The following is a 17,198-nucleotide window of genomic DNA, read 5'->3' on the forward strand; positions in this document are numbered from 1 at the left end:
TATCAGCTGTCTGAAGAAGTTCATTCTTTTTTATGTCCAATAATTTAGGTGTCTGTACCTAGCAGCAACCTTCTGGTCTCTCTGGTGAAACCAACAGGGAAGTGACTCAAACTGCACTTCATTGACTGGCCGCTAGAGACTGGCTCCAAAACTGAGCAGATTCTCATTGAGCCCCGTATTAAAATGCTCAACTTTATAGCAGAAAAAAACATATTTACAGCCTGCTACAAAAAATAATTTTGGTCTATATAGCTAACGGGGTATAAAGGAGAAGTCCTTCAGGCAATCTGCTACAAGCTACATAAACAAATATGAAAAAGCAAAGTAAACTTTGCACTTACTGGAGGCATGATCACAAAGGCATATAGTAATGTTCAGCCGTAGTGTTCTCGGTTCACTGAAATGTGAACCTTTTCTCACTAAACACATCGTCATCGCTTGATGAAAAATTACCTAATTAAGTGGCTTAGCTGGCTGAGATTTAAGCAGAAGGACGTCATAGCCCTGTATGCATATACCCCATTTTGCCCTTCATGACGACTGTGACACCATGTCACGCATCCAGTGAGGACAAAATAAAAAAATTATAATGGGTTCTAATGCTTCCTAATGTCTTTTGTCGTGTCGCACCGGTCGCATCCGGTGTAACACGGTGTGAGGGGGTCATTTTTTAATAACGTATCTGTTTAAATAATACTAGGCCTTAAAATTTTGCATAATTAAGGGTTTGGCCACTTGAGCGACAGGCGGTTTCACCAACCAGGCACCTCAGCACCACCCACGTCCCACCTTTTTGCCCATTTTTTTATATCTGGGGGTGATGTGCGGTAACGCGCTACCAATATGGCGACGACCGGCTCCGCCCACTTAAGGCTTCAAAATCGCTCTTCACAAACCCACGGGTGACGTCACAGACACTACATCCATGTTTAATACAGTCTATGGTCTGTACGAAAACAACAACTTCTCTCTTTGTCTTTGATATTTCATTGTTACTTTCATGTAACTTTATAAGTAATATGAGTATTATATAAGTAATAAGTAGCTAAGACATCTAACTGTCTATATAAATGTAGAAATCACATCCTTTGCAATTAAGGTGTAACCGCATGTTCTCTTTTCAATGCGATGTTCAAGTTTAATATATAGTATATATATATATATATGTATACTTGCAAGTTTTATGTGTTTCACTTTAACACACTGTAGTTTTAATAATTTTATACAAAAATGTTCAGGTTTCATATAATTCAGCTTGACACTATAGTAATACAGTATTAGGAATTCCTAAGGCATCTGATTGTATTATTTTAATCCTAAAATCTCACAACCTAAAGCAGAAGCAATGTTATTAGCAGTATTCTTGCCATGTTCAAATAAACGCCAAATATTTGGAATATAATTGAATTGATGTCAGACGAGAGAGTTCACTGAAGATAAGTGACATTTTGGGAAGGAGAATCGCGTCGGGGAAAAAAGATTTAATGAGGGACAGACTTTTCGCCCTCCCGAGAGGATACGACCTTTTCTCCTTCCCTACAATGGGCCCTTCAAATTTATTAGGCCCCTGTTGATATGTGGGCTGTGGAGACACAACGTCTGGCCACCCAGACTGCACTCCCTCATTTAGCACATGGCATATTTCAGACAAATAAAAGAAGCAAACGGTTCATTCAAGTCAATGTGATGAATTAATAAGAGCCGGGGAACTCATTGTGATGGAAAACTTTGTTTAGCAGAATATCAGTCACACACCAAATGCATAACAGAAATCGGCAATAAAGTAATATTTCATGATAATATAATTGTAATTCTGAGCAAATTTGGAGAGCAGCTAAACTGTGGAAAATCTGTCAAGGGTCAAAGAAAAAAAAAAACGTGCTTGATTGTCACGCAAATAATGTCACACTTAAGAAACTGAACAATTTCCTATTTTTTCTTTTGATTTCGAGATAAAATATGAAACTGGCATGGTCTTAATAGTCTTTGTGAGACTTCCTTTCCTTAGACCACTTTAGCAAAGTGCTGAATATTATGAAACTGCTAAATATTACAGATGATGGGCGACTCTTTTCTTTAAAACGTTGATAATAATCAGTGAAAAGAACAGACGGATCTGTAATTCAACTTACAACCCCGTGGCCTAAATCAGACGTTTTGTCTCTAAAGTGTCAGTTGCAAGCGAATGTGTGAATAATTTCCATTGGGCATTATAACTTTAAACACCCGCCATTCCATTCCTACGAGCGGCACAATTAAAAACGACATAAGCACTCATCATCTTTGTCGCTGAAAATCCCGGGAAATTTATGATGACTATACAATTAGCACGTCCATCTGCTCTTATTGTGCCTCAAGTGAACGCAAAGTCTTTTCAGCACGTGAAGTGTTTAGCCTGTTCGCCTGTAAATGACACCATTAGCGTTTACGCTACAAAACTAATGCGCTGCGTTGGTCGGTCGTCAGATCCACACTTCCACAGACACCAAAGATATGAGATATGGTCAAAACATGTTAATGACAACATCAGGATGATTTTTCCAAGCTTTTGACTAAGCAAAGGTTAAAACAAGGTTTATAACATCAAGAGATAAAGCCATGAAGAACAGCACCTGCATTTCACAGGTAAATCAAAATGGATTTCACAGAATTCAGTGACGGTTAATGTGATTTATATAAATACACCATCCTGGACCAGCAATCTTTGTTATTTGTCAAATAACAAATAACACAAAGGTTTATTGGTCAACATTTCAATTCAAAAAACACATTTAAAAGCAGGGAAAGACACTTACATGTACAATAACAACATGGATGGATTCGAAAACCATTTTACACACATTTTTCACAACATTATGCACATGCAAAAAATGGGTTTCTTCAAACAAAATCAAACTTAATGTATTTACTTATGTAAATATCTTTGTGTGTGCGTGTGCGTGCATGTGTAGACAGTCTTTTTACCGACAATAAGAATATCAGTCATGGACACTCCTTTTTTTCCACTATTTCTTCATTTTTATTATACATGAATATTCTGTCAATTTTTTTGTCATTTGAGAACGTCTTATTTTCAGAATATTTTAATTACAACATATAATGCGAGACACGATACTGTAATGAGAATTTCAGCAGATAAAGCAATAAAATGCCTAAATAATCAATTCCAATGTGAAAATGATGTGTAAAGAACAAACTTATCTTCATTATGATCATTTTTGTGTAACTGAATTATATGTTTTATAAATAAATAAATAAATAATTAAATTTTATAATTATAATTAAAATGATATGTTTTTATAATTAAATTAAAAATTAAAATGATAATAAAATTAACTTTACTGCCCTGATGTTTCAGTGGTTTCGTGTGAATGACTCATTTAAATCATGCTGATGTATACGCTTGCATGCATATGTGACACAATCACTAAATAAGCTCAACATATGAACCGTTTCACTTCAGAAGACATTTATTAACCCATTGGAGTCATTTGGACAAGTTGAATGTGGTTTTTGGAGCATCACATAAGATGACAACCGTTTGAAATAAAATTATTTTATCGCTGACATGACATGAGTGTGAGTAAACTGAGGGAATGTTTATATTTGGGTGAACTATTCCTTAAAATCAAATTCGAAAAGATGTGAATTTGCAAACAGATGCTGTACTCACATGTAGCGGAGGTGAGGATTCTGCGCAAACGCTCGTGCCTGAACGGTCCGTAAATTGCAGTTCGTTATCGTCCTGAAAAAGAGAACATGTGAAGGCTACATGAATGCATGATCTTTTCTAAACAATGAGCGTGTGTTTTTTCGCTCACTACAAATAAATTGAGTCCAACCGCCAATGATAAACACAAATACATTTCTCATGGCAGGACCACCAACCTCCCCGCAATAAATCTGACCGAGGGGTCGTGTTTTCGGTCATTTGCTTCGGGTATTGCTAGTCGATCGTTTAAAGCCGAGAAAGCCAACCGTTCGAGAAGGGCTCGCAGGTTGATGTGCCGGTTATGATGATAAACCGCAGAAGCAATCTCACTTCAGCATCTTTTCCATCTCCTCGCAGAGTGTCATTAGAATAATGGCATCATCAGGGTCCCCAATTTCACAGTGCTGAGCCGCAGCGGCGACCGGAATGAATTGCACATCCTAAAGACTCCGTTTACAGTCTCTGTGGCATTAATTGGTAATGACTGTATCCTTTTCATCACAGGAATTTAATGCAAAAAGTGATTACACTCACAATACCCTTATCCAGCGAACAGTAATCAGCACAGAATTAGTTTTATTATGATGATGGTGCAAAACACCTCTCGGATTTATCCGTCACTTTTAACGGGGAGAGATGAGCACGTTGGTCATGTTTGCACCATTTTTCCTTTTAACTGTTCACGTCTAAAAGCTTGTAAACACACGCAGGGGTTCTTCGGTCACGATGGTCCTTCACGTGGAATATGTGAGCTTGTGGGGGTGGATGCAGGATGGATACTTTGCTGTAGTGGGGATTCTGCATGCACTAGTAGACTACTGGCAGCGCAGTGATCCCTAACTGGAAATGGAAAGGCCATCGAGATAAACGTTGATTTTGGCTTGAAAAGCAAAGTTTGAAGATGGAAAGGCTTAAAAACGCGGACAGGTTTCTGGTTGCAACAAAAAAAACGTTTGTGAGAGAAATAATTAAGATTCGTTTTTTCATTTGGTTAGTATATATTTTTTTAATGTGTTTTAAAGTGTGATTATTATACTTTACACATTCAAGGAAACACGTCAATAACTTCGAATCTCATTGGTTCTTGTGTGTCGTGACACAAAAGGTTAACAGTAGTCAAGTATATTTACGCACAAATATTTGTAAACAAATACGTCTTTGTAATTTATCCGTGTGTTTTTACTTTGGACAAATTTTACATCACTACATTATTAATCACATATCATACTTTTTACACCACTACATTACATAAATACAGTGTGTAATTGATTACATTTAAAGGGATAGTTCACCCAAAAATGAGAATTCTGTGTCATTTCAAACCTTTAAGACCTTGATAACACAAAAGAAGATATTTTGAAGAATGTCGGTAACCGAACAACGGCGGTACCCATTCACCTGCATTGGTTTTGTGTTTGTACAGTAGAAGCGAATGGGTACCGCTGTTGTTCGGTTACCAACGTTCTTCAAAATATCTTCTTTTGTGTTCTTCTGTGGAAGAAAGAAAGTCATAAAGGTTTGAAATGACAAGAGGGTCAAGAGTAAATGATGACAGAATTGTCACTATTATATATCTAGTATTTTCTTACTTTTACTCAGCTTTTTTACTCAAGAATTGTATTTTAAAAAGTATGATATACAGTACTTATAATAGTCAAGTAAAGTTTGTCCAGAATAAAGTATAAATACTTAAAAAATGTATTGCTGTCCACCTTTGCAAAACATGCATATTACAACTAGTAATGGGATGCGCAAAAACCAATGAGATTCATCTATGTACCGCCACATTTGGATCATTTCATCTCACAAACGTATTGTTTTGCTTCAGAAGATGTAAGCGAAACCATCAACATTTCATTTTCCTTTACAATTCACTTTTTTTGTCAAATAAATCCAATGAATGGATGAATCAAATAATAAACAGATTGCTTGATTACCAGTTTAGTCCTACCTCTAGTTTCTTTTTAAATCAAACCATGAATCTGTAGCAGAAAATAAAACGTTGGCGTTTTCACCGATTATGACTGAGCAAAGCGATCAGCCTACCCATTAAATCTCTCACAACTCAAGTGGGCTGAGGTCTTGTGTGACTCAACTACACTACAACACCAATCCTCCACACGGAGGTCTTACATTCATACTTTTGGTCATGTAACTTTGCTATCTACGTTGTTTACACTTGAAAACAAAAGGTGAAGAGCGGAGATCAACACGTGCGGAAGCAGCTGACCTTCAGCGGATGCTTAGGGGGTAATTTAGAGGCCCGGGACTGAAGTGTGGGAAGGGCAGCAGAAAGTCCATCGGCAGCAGAAGAGAGCGATGCTATTGGCCGTGTTGCTTCTTTGTGGGGGGTCGAGGGGAAGAAAGGGGAAAAAATCTGTTTTGAGTGCAGGAGGAAGAGAGGTTGGGAGGAGATGGGAGGGTTTGATAGAGGCGAGGGGTAAATTGTAAGGGGGAGTGATGGAGCTCTGTGGGAGATGTTCAAGTGCCCAACCACTATACTTAAAAGTATATATCCATAAACGTGACGTAAAATTGAACTTGTATACACCATATATGACCATATACAGTGTGTGTGTGTGTGTGTGTGTGTGCATTATATGTCAAGCTGTCAATTTTAATCGTAACACTTTACGTTTAACACATTTTTACAGTTCCGTGAGATTTTTCCATAATCTGATTGGAACATTCAGATGTGATTCAACTAGATTTGCAGCACAAGTTTTAGAACGTAGAAAGTGTTAGTTTATCAGCCATATCAGTAATTGATGGAGAAATTCAGTCTTCATGGGTAATTTATTCAAATTCAAACCCAGATGGGATGCCTAAGAAAAGTAAAGTTGTTTGCGTTCTTTGTTTGGTAACACTTCATTAGCATCAAAGCTCAAAATCCATCTGTCTGTCTGTCTGCACGCTAAAAATGCTGGGTTTCAACCAATGGTTGGGTCAAACATGGATAAACCCAAACGTTGGCTTCAATTAACCCAAAAATGTCCATATTTGACCTCATTTTGTGTTAAAACAACCTATCCATCCCGCATCCATCCATCCATCCAAAAGGTACACAAACAGTCTCTTCGCATATATCAGTACAGAATACTCACAGTCTCTGGAGTCCAGAGTACAGTTCCATGTCAACATCCTTCAGAATCTGCAGTCCAGTCCAATTCTCTATGTGTCTGCAAAAGAAACACAAAAACACGTTGAAAACGACACCATCGTCAACAATTTATTCAATGGGGGAATATTTGTTTTTCTGCTTTAATGGCCCAATGACGCCTGGTTCAGGAACCCAAAGGAGAGTCCCAGGAGTGTTGAAAAATGTATCACAAATCAGCGTTCGCTTACGAAACGTTCCTCTCCAAAGCGTTTGTGTGTTGGCGAGACAGATGGCCTAAGGGTGTGATTACTTGCAATCCGCGCCGCAAATAATTAGCAAAACAATTTGTTTCTCTCTAGATTTTAAGGTCAAACTCACAGAACGTGTGGGAAACGTGGAGACGATTGCTATGTGTTGCATGTAGACCAATCCGAGAGATGAGTCGACTTATGTCGCTGAAACCTCAATGGTATCACATTGAAATTCAGCCACTGTCTGTGCATGTGGCTCAGCCTCTACTTTTATTTCCTATTCCGTTCTTTGTTTCCTGGCTTCTCCAATCCTCCGGCTAAAACAAACACAATCTGTACAGGAGATAGTCCAAGCTGGAGAAATCACAGTCGTGACGTTGACAGAATACAATGGCACAGCGGTTTACAGCAGGGGAGAGGGTGACACTTTACAAATGAGTCACGCTGCAGTTAACGTAATACAGAAGAGACCCTGCTACTTTACTGCTCATTGGTTTCGGACAGCGTCCTCGGGTCACTAATTCCCCAAAGTGCTTTGATTGTAGATGGGCTCGCACCAGCTCGGCGATGAACCCAGAACAAATTGGACACAATCATCGGTTTCTCTCTCATTTCGACTGTGATTAAATATAGCTACAGTATCTAATATTTTTCACTTCCTGAATTTTTGAACAAAATAAATGTGGGGTTTTCAATTTCTTCAGGCTTTTGGCCTGCACGAGTTTTTCAAGTGCACAACATGACACCTATGGAGCAGCAGCTAATCACGTGACAATCATTTTGAGCGATATGAAAAATATGAATTTTGGTCGAATTTGAGATTTTCATAAAAAATAAATACACTGCCCTCGTCTCGCGATCCCAATGCTCCAAGTCGTAATTAAACATCTAAAATGATATTTATTTGTCTACGTTTTCTAAGAGGTGCACCTTCCCAAGTCCTTCCTAATGCAAAGGGTGCGTGTCCATCGGAAGCAAAGCGCTTGCGCATCTGACGTTTTGGTTTCGGTTTTAATTAAAACATACAGGATTCAATTCCATTTAATTCAATTTTATTTACAGTATATAGCGCTTTTCACAATGTGCATTGTTCCAAAGCCGCTTTACAGGAGAAAAACACAAAAAAGGTACAACACAGCACAGTGCATGGTGTTTATAGAACAAGCAAGATCATTCTAGTAAATAATATCTAATATTATGCATTAAAGGTACAGTCAGTGAAATCTAGCGGCAGGGTTGCGAATTGCTCCACCCCTCCCCCTGCCGTACGAAACACTACGACGGCTGACAGAACGTGGCGAATTATATGCAAGGGGACCCGCGGTGTATGTAGATAGAAATAGCTCATTCTAAGGTAATAAAAACATAACGCTTCATTGTGTAAACTCTTTATACACCTCTGAAGACATAGTTATGTATATTATATTGCATTTCTAGATCCTCCAAAAATTACACACTGGACCTTTAAGTGAAAGCTTGGCTGAAAAAATGTGTCTTTAATCTAGATTTAAATATGGAGTGCAACTGACCCTCGAATAGTATCGGGAAGGCTATTCCAGAGGATTGAGAAAATAAAGTGCGGGGCTGATGTTAAAAGAGCTATTAAGAGAGATAGTGCAGGACCTGATTGATGCGAGTTATAAGAGCTCAAAAAGAAAAAAAGAGTTATTAAGAGCTTTCATAAAAAAGACAGTTCAAAAAGCAGATATAAGCAATACAAAAGTAATCCGCGCGGCTCCTGATGACATATTAATGTTAAATGACTGTCTGCTAAATTTCTAAATGTAAATGTAAATGAATGTATTATGGAGAGAATTGATCGGTCTCTAAAATAAATATAAAATATCATCTGTAAACTACAGCTTCTGCGACTGAAACTTCAGATGAATATCAATCGCACCCAAGTGCCTTACTCACTTAGAAGGGCAGAGCTCTAGAAGTGGAAATTCAAAGGGGAATTTGGCAACTGTCTCTCATAACAGCCGTTTCGAATAATAAATATCAACGCCATTTTCTCTTTATCTGAGACGACACTTCGCGTTCGTCCCTTTCAGAAATGCTTTTCACGGACGCAACATGACATTTAGAACGCGTGATTCTGGTTGGCCCAAGGACCAAAAAAGACGATGCTGTTATCTTGATTCTGGTTGGCCCAAGGACCAAAAAAGACGATGCTGTTATCTTGATTCTGGTTGGCCAAAGGACCAAAAAAGACGACACTGTTAGCTGTTATCTTGATTCTGGTTGGCCAAATGAATCCAGGTGCTGGACCAAAGACGTTTTAGACACTCGAGAGTAGACGCCTAAAGGCCCGGGCATACTTGACTTTCCGCGTCCGTGTACGTCTCGCGCACAAATGCGTCCGCACAGTTTCCTGCACATACTCATCACAGATTGCGCGGATGTCCGAGTTCAACACATGCACAATACAAATGAGTATGTGTGCTCTACCAGACCATCAGAGGGCAGCGATGAGTGTCATTCACAGACCCACTGCAAATTAATGATTGAGGAAGTGTTTTCGCCATTGCAAACAACAAGACAACAAGAACAACAACCAAACAATATGGAGAAGGATATGCTTCTAAGCTTACGCTTTTAGCAACTTGTTAGCAACCGCCATTTTTAAGACACAATTAGGCTTTAAAAAATCACAAGCGGGTTATAATTGGTCATAGAATAAAACAGGTTTTGTTTACCACAGACCTTATTTCGGGTGATTTACCAAAACCCATTCAAAAAACCCATAGACTTTGGAGCGATGGAACCGGAAGTCCTAAAATGCTAACTCGCTTCCGGGTTTTGCATTCAAAAATACGTCATCTCCTTGGCTCCCTATAGTGGCTCACCGGAAGTCTAAACACAAACAGCTCAAAGATGGCAGCGCCCACATTAAATAAGGTGGATACTGTAGCGCAGCTATTGTGTAGATAGATCGGCTGTGCAAAACATTACGAATACGAAGCAGTTTACCGCCAACTCTGTGCACTCATTAGCACAGTTACGTTACAGGGAGTGACGGGTGACATGACAGACAGCTAGTTGTCCAGTACGGTTCCTTTTACACAGCAGGGCTTCTCGGTATGTCATGATCCTGTCCTTCTTGTGAGGAGTTTTCTAGTTCTGTGGACATGGTCATGACAGTACCATGTCTTTTGTGCTTGTTGTGTTCTGTGTGGAAACACGTGGCCTTTGTTGTGACTTTGCGCCACGTGTTCTCCTGTCGCATGCCTTGGCCCCGTCCCCTTGTTTCCCCGTTAGCTTCCCATTAGTGTTTCATTCCCTTAAAGGGATAGTTCACCCCAAAATGAAAATTCTGTCATCATTTACTCACCCTCATGTTATTTCAAACCCATACGACATTTTTCATACAGAACACAAAAGATGATATTTTGAAGACCGCTTGCAACCAAAAAACAATGGCCTCCATTGACGTCCATTGTATGAACACAGAACCAGACGATGTATTCATTTTCATGTAAAATGCTGATTCCACCTCCCAGTTATACTCACAAAAACATCCCAGAGAGTTAAAGGATTTAAATGCTTCGCAAATCGTTTCAACCAATTGACCTGGCTTAAAAGGACGTTCTGTTCACGAATTGTGGGTATCACTAAGGCAGGCAAATAAATCTACAACTGAGTCAAAGTAAGGTTACTGCGTTCCAGATGCACCGGAGGAACCCTGTTTATGCAGATTCCCATCCAAAGCCGTGTGTGAATCATTCAAATATCTTTCAAAGGCCCGTTTCATCCCAGCTTGCGATGGAGAACCAAGTTCATGGCTGTTTTCCCCATAATCTCCCCTCTAGTCTCACCATTGTTTCTGAAATCCACGCCTGTGCATGATGAACGACTCTGTTGAAATGATCTCCAGCTCGAGCGCAAGGAGCTTAATAGAGGAACTTTTAATAAAACAGATCGGCTCAAGGGTGCTCTCCAGACACTGATAGACGCCATCCTTTTGTTTTCTACGTCAGGCGCTGGGCAAAACACGGCACGGAAATCATGATGCATGTCTTTCTTTTATCTTACGCCATATTTTATACCATTAAAAGAACAAAGAAGAATGGTGAAGATGATGATAATGGCTCAGAAATCGTTTCAATGCTCGCAACAATTACAGCATCATATCTATACAATCCGGCACTTTTTTGCAGCACGAGCGCCTGAGCCTGTAAACACATCAGTTTTACGCTTCGCCGAGTTTTCACCGGCCTTTCTTTTACACATACGTTATATCTGAATACAGTGTTTCCCCTACCATTACCGTAGGGGTGCGCCCCTCCAACGGCACCTCCCGCCCACCTTGAAGGTCCGCAGAGACCGCAGCCCCCCCCCAAAGCCGTAAACCTAGGGGAAACACTGGAATATATGTAATTACACAGAGACAGGTGTGCGACGTGTTCATAATGGATTAGTCTGTGAAATAACAGCTGGCAGAAATCTGTTCAGATTTCAGGTTTCAGCTCTGGATTTACATTTCCGATGTATAAATACAACAAGCATCACCTTTACTGCTAACAAGCTGCGAATCGCGCGTAGGTGCCTGGACGCAGATTTGCATTTTAAATGGTGAAAAATATAGAACATTGTGTGAGGCAGCACGTCTAAGGTTTGTCACTTAGTCTTCAGTAAACAGATGTAATTAAATAACCCATGCACTATACAGGCTTTACCCAGTAGTCATATATTTTTTAAAAGTTATTCTCTTTAGAATACTCGATTCTGATTGGCTAATCTCAGAATTCTGCCAAATGTTTTGTTTAATATGCAATAAACTGGATTTTTGGCTATTGTCCCAGGAGGCTGGTTTCTTACACATCAGTGCTACCCTTACAGAAAGATCGTATTCATTTTATATGCTTTTCCCATGTGGATAACATATTTCAAGGATTTCACACAGGTTCACATGAAAATGTTCCAAAACCACAAGTTTCGAATGTGAAATTCATGCGGCTTTCCTTTAAGAGTGGTTTCATGGTTGTTGTATATAGCATAATAGATAAAGTAACTCTATAATAATAATGAAATAATAAGTAATAATAAATCAAATATAATAATAATAATATTTATTTGTTATTTAAGTAATACATTTAATAAATTTAAATGGCTAATACATTAATACAAATAAATAAATAATATTTAAATAAAAGTTTAATTTGTGAAATTCATGTGGCTTTTCTTTAAGAGTGGTCGCATGGCTGTTGTTCATAGCATAGTAGATAGAGTAACTCTATAATAATAATAAAATAATAAGTAATAATAAATAAAATATATTATTATTAATAATAATAATTATGACTATGATTATTATTTATTATGTGTTATTCAAAAAATACATTTAATACATTTAAATTGGTACATATACATTAATATAAATAAAGACAATTTATTTTACTTTGTAACAAAATGAACTATGGTTTTACTAAAAAAACAGACAAAAACATGGTTATTAGAGTTAAGCCACAGTAATCACAAATTAGCCATGGTTTTGTAACAATAACCATAGTTCAACCATGGTATTTGTAGTAAAACTATGATTATGCTAATGATAATCAATACTTCAAAAACATGATTACTACAGTTTCCCTAAAATAAAACCCTGGGTGATTTTCATAAGGAATAAAATCAGCTTTGAAATACTGTTTGTACAGTCACAAAGCGAATAAATATATCCATTATCTGCACAAATAAATATATAAACACACATATTTCCAGTGAGGTCTGTATCAGACACTACATCAATACCTGAGGGTTAAGAACAAGAAATGAGTAAAATCTGTATTGACTAGTTTGCCCGCCATTAAAGCACAGTTATTGAATCTTGGGATCAATTCTTCGACTTGTTCTTGAAAAGGCATTCAAAAGTGGCAAAAGGCCAGTAATGTGTCTCCCAGTAAACAACCCAATTAAACTGTCTCCGCTACTATATACAGCAGTCAACAGAAACACGAATGACAATGTAAAACCTTCGGCCGACCCTTCACCTCATAATAACCCTCCAAACATCAGCTTTTTCAAATACATCACTTATGACTAGAAACTGTGCGGCTAGCCAGAAAAGAGATTTTCACCACACGAACAATGCGTAGTCCAAAGTCCCGCTGGCATATCGCCGTAGTTCAAGCACGTACGGTTTTACATTCCTAGCCTAACCGCGTCCAAGTACGCATTTAACGCCGCGTATCAACAGGCTTCAGATTAACCGTGCGACGCATCAACCTCACGGTCCATGACCAAAACCGACAAGAATATACTGTATATAGGCACAGCTAAAGCGTTTGTGAAGTGTATCTCCACTTCTGAGCCGCAGCCAAAATGAAAATGAGCATAATTATGTCCCATGAGCCAGAGAGCATTAGATAGAGCAGCAGAAGAGGCGCAGACGCCAGTATCTTCCCGGTGCCCGGCCGCCAATGTCAAGCGTCATGCCAAAGGCTGCGGCTACGAAGCGTTTGCAGAATCGGCACTAGATGGCTTCCTTAGCAGTTATCATTATCTGCACATATTACAACACAATTTAGTATTCGATTTAAACAAAGGATAGATATTGTTAATAATAGCCAATGGGGAGCCAGTGGTGGGTCGCAACAAAGTCAAAGTACGTTGTATGCCAACATCTTTATGTTGGACAAATTGTGTATCTTTAACACTGCACATTTTCATATTAATAGGATTCAATCCAGTTCTAAATTAGCCACTTGATAAAAGGATAATGAACTGTTGTCACATTGAATTAATGTTGTATTAACTAGTTGTCATGTTTAATCATGTTTTAATCAAGTTTTTTCTAAATGAATTTATGTTTTTTAACATTACAAATCACAAATAAGATTTGACAATCATAGTATCACAATTTTCTATGGCAAAAATCAGACTAAAATCGTATTTTTCAGGTTCAAGAACACTGAAATTGTCTCATTCATTTTATTGTCTCATTCATCTCAAATATCTCATTCATTTCTCATCAAGTGGTATTCTTGCCTTATACCGTCTCTGGTGTGGTTTAACATTAGGCCAACAAATGAGGCGTATCATATTTGTGTTGTATCTAATGGTAAGATATCTTCCAAAATTGTATAAAATGTTTAATAGTTAAATAACAGGTTACTCTTTCACAGAGTAACATCTCACCTGATTTTCCTAAATAGACAGAAATGACACGGCTGTTGACATACAGTAGGATTTTAGAGCTATACAAATTAAAGCCGATAGCATAGTCCAATGCAATGGTGGTGGATTATACGATCAGAAACAGGCAAACATTTTAGAAAACAATTTCACAAAAATTATAGAAAAAAATAAAGATGACATTTCGATGACTACAATAATGTAACCAAATTATACTAATTCGAGAACATTTCATTTCTATGCAATTAATTTGATTACTTTGACAACATTTTAAATCGATTGACAGCCATTAATTCTGACATTTTAAAACTGCAATCTGTAACTTTTGCCTCTCTGCTGCCATCTCTGTTTGAAGCGTAAAGTTGCAAGTTACTTCACGTTTTCCTATTCAAGTGGCACTTCCCACGACTGACATTTCCTGCCAAATCATACTCAACAAATGACATTATAAATCATTATTACAAACTTACTATTGCACATCAGGGAAAGGTAGGGAGACAGTTTTGAACACTAATGTTTTATCTATACCTCATCAATAACCAAACCCAAAATTGCATGAATTTCAGCTTTAAGAAGGAAGGCTTGGAGGGAGGAGAGAGATAAAGGAGGGCTCAAGAGACAGAAAGAGTCAGAGAGACAGAAGCTGTAAATCCACAGGTATATGTCTGTTGCCATCACAAGATACCTGAATTACACATACAACCGTTACTCAGAGTTATTGAGTAAATGAGTTTTAAAGGTCTGCTTTGCATAATTTGTCCCTTAAAGCCCAACATTCTGAGTGTATAGTCTGGGTGTGTGGGGGGGGGTTGTAATGAGCATTGCTATATTGCACTGAATTACAACTGAATTACATTACTAATATTGCTTCATGTTTCACCATAGATCCCCATCAAGAAAACAGGGCCTTAAGCAAGCAGATCTAAAGGTTTTCCCAAGGACCCTACAGCCTGAGGTTGCACCCAAGCTCCATCCGAGTACAAATCTGTGCACTATAGGTTTCATTATAATAATATGTCAAGCATTTCCACATGAAGTGTTAAATGAAATGAGTGCACACGTAAAAGCCTTATGGAATCAAATCTATATGCAATAGTAGTTCTAAAAAAATGAGAAATGAGTTTGAGTTTATGTCAAGATCTTCAATCTTCTCTTCTCAAACTCGAATTGAGACTTTTCTCAGGAGAAATATTTGAGATGGAGGATTATACAGATTAAGCAATGATTCTTAGGCAGATCTCATAAAACACAATATTACTATAACCTCTATTCAGCAATACTTCATATTCTGAAATGCAGTTTTCATTATGTAACACCCCAAACTTTCACTTGCCCCTCCTGACCACCGCATTAAAAATAAAACAAATTCCTAAAGGCATCACAGTCGATACCGCGATGTCGAATCCGTGGTGTAAACATCACGAAGCAGGTATAAAGCCTGACAACCATCTTTCTGCTGTTATCTTTTCTTGTGCTCTCGACACGTCTTGTCTTGTTGAGCAATGCGTGTCATCTCCCCTGATGAGTATTCTAGCAGCCTACTGTAGTACTCCCGTCTTTTGAATAAAACACTTTCTTACTGTTCTCTCCTTGCGCTGGCGAAAAGCCAGAGTGCCATACAGCACGCAAATCTGGGAAAGTTTCGGCTGTGAAAATCAAGTGCGTTTAAAACAAGTCCCATCTGGGCTTTCTCGTACGTACATGCTGTCGATCGCCGATTTGCAAACCGCGGACTGGAATGGTTACCGTACAGTGTGTGCGCGGGCACGAACATACACGGACTTCCTCCGTCTCTTCTCGCTTTCGCTAAGTGTTAACTAACTACATTTTGATTCCGATAAAGTAAGGGCGGATATTCACTGCGAGACATAATGCAGCCCAACTGTGAAAGTGCTTTGGAAGTGTTGCGTTTTCATAGTGGTCCCTCTGGGACACATAAAAGTGGCTTTCTGCGAGATTTGATCTATTCTTTTCATATTCTTCCTGCTTACACGGATCCTTTTGAGCTGGTTCGGGGGGAACATAAACAAAGTTACTGTAATAAACGGTGAAACAGCTGTGATTGTGAAAGGGTGTTTAAAGAAAAATGGCTGTCTTTGACATTGGCGGTAAAACAACAATCAAAAGACGGTGATGGGAACTTTTCTAATTGGTTGCACATAGTGGTTTTCACAAAGAGTCACAATCTAGTGAGATGCTTACTTAGACATTTTTTTCAATTTGTTTTGGCTATATTTCACAACTCCTTCCTGGTGGAACATTCTTCCTAACTCAGTCCGGTCAACCACATCTCTCACAACATTCAAAAAATGACTTAAAACACATCTCTTCTGTGAATACTTGACAGACAAATGAAAAAAAAAAAACACTAACCCTCTCTCTTTCTCTCAACAGGTATTGGTCTAGCTTTTGCTGAAACTATAGCACCTCTTGTATTATTGCTCCTGTATGACATATCGCTTATTGCTCCCTGAACTCTCTGTAAGTCGCTTGGGATAAAAGCGTCTGCTAAATGACTAAATGTAAATGTAATATTCTATAGTGGCACTGCACGTGTCCTTTCTGGTGAATGCAATCCCATAATGTATTGTGACTAACTCCGTGAAAAATTTGATCCAAGACGCAAGACGACGCAAAAGCAATGTTGACACTGACACAAAAATTCAATAACCCTGCTTGAGGTATTTTACGTAAAGTCAAACATGAAAAAAGTATCAAAGATATCACGAATGTTACAATATAAAGCCCCGAGTGCATAGGTGAAGAACGACAGCAGTCTTTTATGTAATATATGTCAACTTAGTCAGTGACAGTTTAATATTGCTGTCTTCAACATATTGCGAAGCCTCCGAGAAACGTGCGCACGACAAGAACCAAACACGCTTTTAATAGGACACGTCGTTTTCCATTTAAAATGCTCCAATGCAATAGTGGTGGATTACACATCAGAAACAGGCAAACATTTTAGAAAACGATTTCACAAAAATTATAGAAAAAAATA

The 17,198-nt window shown here is 38.3% G+C and overlaps 1 protein-coding gene across 1 annotated transcript in view; it reads right to left on the reverse strand.

Moving 5' to 3' along the window:
- The window catches only part of ntrk3b (neurotrophic tyrosine kinase, receptor, type 3b), a 109,675-nt gene that overhangs the window by 79,254 nt on the left and 13,223 nt on the right, over positions 1-17,198 (reverse strand). The window contains exons 2-3 of the mRNA XM_057340332.1: positions 6,817-6,891; positions 3,674-3,745 (exon numbers count right to left, since the gene is read on the reverse strand). Coding sequence (XP_057196315.1) covers positions 3,674-3,745; positions 6,817-6,891 — 147 coding nt within the window. The remainder of the gene's footprint in view (positions 1-3,673; positions 3,746-6,816; positions 6,892-17,198) is intronic.

Source organism: Triplophysa rosa, linkage group LG1 (genome assembly GCF_024868665.1).
Source record: "Triplophysa rosa linkage group LG1, Trosa_1v2, whole genome shotgun sequence".
In the NCBI taxonomy this organism is placed as follows: domain Eukaryota; kingdom Metazoa; phylum Chordata; class Actinopteri; order Cypriniformes; family Nemacheilidae; genus Triplophysa; species Triplophysa rosa.